Source organism: Vitis vinifera, chromosome 12, assembly GCF_030704535.1.
Source record: "Vitis vinifera cultivar Pinot Noir 40024 chromosome 12, ASM3070453v1".
Classification (NCBI taxonomy): Eukaryota; Viridiplantae; Streptophyta; class Magnoliopsida; order Vitales; family Vitaceae; genus Vitis; species Vitis vinifera.
Genome location: NC_081816.1, coordinates 2,288,772 through 2,292,979, shown reverse-complemented (window position 1 = coordinate 2,292,979; position 4,208 = coordinate 2,288,772). Strand labels below are relative to the sequence as shown.

Genomic DNA, 4,208 nt, shown 5'->3' with positions numbered 1-4,208 from the left:
TAGATGAATGGAATCGCATCAGTCAAGTTTTCTAAATTAATGGAAATCTTTTAAAGAAGTTTTGGAAGATTTAAGGTAGCTGTTTTGTTTTTTGCCAAGTATTTTTTAAATTTCAAGATTGATATAGATTTTACATAGGATTGATCCATCTTCAGCTAAAACAATTTTCAGGCATTGTATAAAGGGTTTTCCTTCCTATTTAAATCCAAAATCTTCATTCTAGGGCTAGGGAAAAACACTAGTAGCCATCAAATACATCCATCGTATTCTCTCATTCGAAGTAGATCGTATTTGTTTTCCAAGAAAATCTAACCCATTTTGAAGTTCAAAACAATTTTTGAATAGATTTTTTTTAAAGCACTGATTCATTTAGTTTTTCTGTCTTTTCCCTTTTTATGGTTATTGGGTTGAGGTAAAACTTATTTTCTTCTTGTATGGTTTAAAAAGAGATCGAGACCAAGTTTGATATGACAAGTATGCTCCCAAAAAAGAAGATGGGTAGCTGAAGTGAAAATGTAGTAATAAAGAGGTTAGGGAAAAATGAGCGGATTTGAGCTAAATAAAACCTTTTACTCGGTTGTTATTGTTTGCTTGTAAGGTATGTGGCTCTTAAAATAGATCTTACCCTGGGCTATCAGTTGGCCCCAGCCCAATGAAACATTGGATGTATTCGACTTTATTGCGCACAAGTCCAAGGTCTCTTTCTCTTGTTTCTCACTTATAATCATTGATGTGGGATGCATGGCTTAAGGAAAATTGTTTATCACTTATAATTACAGATAACAACGGGACGGGTTCGAAACGGGTTGCCCTCATCCTAAACCGCCCTATTTATTAAAAATAATTCTTATCCCCATCCCATTTAAAAAATTAAACAAGATGGGTCGGGCTAGGTCGGATATGAGAAATTCTCATACTCGCCTCGTTTAACTTTTTTTTTTTTTTTTTTAATTTTTTTAAAAAATACTTTTAAAATTTTTAATTACATTAAAATAAATATATTTTATAAATAATTAAATTATTATATTTTTTATAACTTATTTTATTTAAAAAATATTTTATTATTATTTATATATTAAGTGTTTGCTACTCAGCTGCTTACATTTTTATCATTCAATAATGCAAACAAATTTCAAAATATATTCTTTACAAAAAAAAAAAAATTTTAATGTTTTTGTATTTAAATAATATAAGTAAAATAATATAATATTTTTTTTAAAAATATAAAATTAGAATATATAAATTTGCATAGTTAAGTTTTCTTTCATTTTCAATATATTTATAGTTAAATATTATACATATTTCATTTAATAAAATTTAAAATATTAATATATTGATTTAATTTGATAATATCAATAATAAAAAATAAATATGATTTACTTTTAATATATACATATATATTAAAAATTTTATAATTGTTTTAAATTTTAATAATATATAAATTATATATTTATTACATCATTAATTCGATTGTTATTTAACTATTGATCCGACTAGTGAATTATGAACCTATAATTTTTCAAATTCAATGATCGGTCTGATTCTGATAATATTGGTAGGATTTACTATGTAAATAAATGACCATTTTATAACTGTGAGTGCCTTTATTTTTATTCTTTGTGTACTTCTTGTTATGTTGGCAGAATAAACCAAAATAGGTTGCACATAATTTAGGTGACAAGTGACAAAGAATTTCAATGAAGTTATTAGTATGATAACTGAAATGAAGGTAATATTTCTTAATTGTTGTATACAAATATGATCAGCTACAGGTATCCTTTTTTGGGCATTCAGCTGTAACTAGCCAAGGCCCATATTATTCTCTTATTTAATTCCTAGATGACTGCTTTATCAAATCTCCTTAATTTCCACGCTATGACTATCTTTCCTTCCTTGCTTTTCTTTGTTCTTTGCGCAGACGATGATCTTGAAGCAAGAAGGTAAGCTTTTTCCGGATGGCCAACACGATGAATGGCAATAGCACTACGGCCAATAATTTCTGTGGATGTCTTTCCCGTTTGATATCATGCATATTATGAGGTTTGCATTGCCTGACCGAAAAGCTTTATCCATGGTCCATATAGGAAATAATCTGACCTAGAAATAGATCACAGGCATGTTATTGTTCGAGGGTGCTGTGCTCTGTTTCATTCGGTCGCATATTGCAAACCGACATACTGGGCACTGGCCATGGTTCTTCACCCAGGGAACGATGCAATCCTCATGGAACATATGGTTGCATGGGGTGAGCAGCACCTGCTCTCTGGGCTCGAAATCTTCTAAGCAGATGGCACACCTCTTCAGGTCTTCATGCTCCTTTCTCTTCTCACTCACATGGTAGCTGTCATTGTCTTGGTAAAACAAGCTCAATCTCCTGGAAATTATCTTTGGCATAGGATTGTAGATTTCCTTCTTTAGCTTTTGTAAGGCTACCTTTTGCTCATCTTGAGTCAATTTGGATTGCTCCTGATACGGAGAAGCCTGCCTTGTCCATGGCCCAGCAATGGCTGTAAGCGGTTCTCGGGGCCTGCGGTTCAACTCTCTTGCAATTTCATCATCCAAGACTAGAATTTGAAGCGGTGGAGGTTGTCGTGGAAAACTGAAATCCATGTTTGAGGACAGACAAATCAGCTGGAGGATTAAAAAAAGAAAAAAAAAAGGGAAAAAGAGAGGGAGATGAAGAAGAAGAAAAAGAAAGGCCTTCCATGGCTTTACCCTGCCAAGCTGAGGAGCAGTCTCTCCTCTAATGGGCTCCATGGATCATGTACTAAATAATTGGCATCCTGGAAAAATCACACCAAACCAACAAAGATTAAAATCTAATCACCTTCTATGATCAGCAATTATTAACCTTACAGGCTTGGTGTATACATATATAGCTAATAGGTAAAAGAGAGGCTTACTGAAGTGGCTTCATGGGAAAGATACCAAGGAAGACGGGCACTATAGTCTGGTCGAGTTTGCTGATTTCCCAGCATCCTCGTCAAATTGTTGGTGCCACGGCTCATGGCGTTTCCTTTCTTTTCTTCTGATCTCTGTAAGTCAACTCCTTGGCAATGAGGAACAATGGCAGCTTTGGGCTACTGAGTTTTATAGTTGGTATTCCTTTCTCTTTGAAGGAGATGAAATTCACCCATTGAATATATCTTTCTTCCCGTATTCTTTTTTGTTTTTATTGCTTTTTAAGTGTTCCTCCTGATGTCTTTATTCTTTATATAAAGTAAGATTCTGCGCATTTATAGGATGCTCTTGCTTCGTGGGGGAGACAGAGAAGAAAAAGATTGAACATAAGTCAAGAAAAGAATCCAATTCTGGATTAATACTGTTTGCGTCACTTCGCATTTTCATTGATGGGCATCCAGATTGGAACTTGAAAGAAACCAATACCCTCCAAAAGGAATATAACTATAGGGTACGTTATACCCCATCAGAAAAGTATAAAACATCTCTCTCTCTCTCTCTCTCTCTCTCTCTCTCTCTCTCTCTCGTTGTTTAACTTATTTTAAGTAGTTTATTTTACTCTTTTTTTTAAGAGAATTTTATTTTAATAGAAAAAATATCAAACTTTGTCACTTTTAAAAGTTATTTTTTCTTCTTTTTCTTTTCAACCCTCTAACTTTATTATAATACTTAAATTCAACCTTTTACACACAATAATTTTAAATTCATTTTTTAAAAATTTGGAGAACTCTTTTTTTAATTCTCACGAAAATTTAGATCTATTTTCTTATAAATTATTACTTAAAAATCAAACCAATAAAATAAAAATTATTTAATTTGAATAATAAATTAATCTAAAATAAATTCAACAAATTTTAAAAATGAAATCTAAATTCTTCCACTAGCAATCACTTTTTTTTTTTTTTTTTTTGCTTATAATTCATCCAATTGGCAAACAAATTAAATTCATAAATTTATACACATTCCTCAATCAAAGAAGGAACTAAATAATACCCAAAAAAATATATTACAAATTTTTAAAATTCAAATTCTTACCTAAATTACTAAGGAATATTGTATTTGGTGATAAGGAAAGTACTAGAAAAAGAGAAAAAAATGTTAAAGAAATTAATTTTCTTATATTTGATTTATTATGAAAAATATGAAGAAAAAAATATAATTCAATTTTTTTTTATATTTTTAAATTATCGCATTTTTATATAAAAGAGAAAAAAATTAAATGAAATAAGTTATAGAACCATATGAAA

General features: G+C 30.6%; 1 protein-coding gene across 1 annotated transcript; it reads right to left on the bottom strand.

The window, feature by feature from the left end:
* Positions 1–1,692: 1,692 nt before the first annotated feature.
* Positions 1,693–3,139, bottom strand: LOC100853556 (E3 ubiquitin ligase BIG BROTHER-related). The gene is made up of 3 exons (XM_003633231.4): positions 2,904–3,139; positions 2,716–2,783; positions 1,693–2,599 (listed from the first exon to the last, which is right to left on the bottom strand). Exons 1-3 carry the CDS (start codon positions 3,006–3,008, stop codon positions 2,098–2,100), a joined length of 675 nt encoding a protein of 224 aa, XP_003633279.1. The 5' UTR covers positions 3,009–3,139; the 3' UTR covers positions 1,693–2,097.
* Between the last annotated feature and the right edge of the window lie 1,069 nt (positions 3,140–4,208).

Excerpts from the sequence above, each read along its gene's own strand:
- LOC100853556 (XM_003633231.4), bottom strand. The coding sequence starts at position 3,008 with ATGAGCCGTGGCACCAACAATTTGACGAGGATGCTGGGAAATCAGCAA. Across the intron at positions 2,784-2,903 it reads TTTCCCATGAAGCCACTTCA|GATGCCAATTATTTAGTACA; the intron begins GTAAGCCTCTCT and ends TGATTTTTCCAG. Across the intron at positions 2,600-2,715 it reads CTGCTCCTCAGCTTGGCAGG|TTTTCCACGACAACCTCCAC; the intron begins GTAAAGCCATGG and ends CATGGATTTCAG.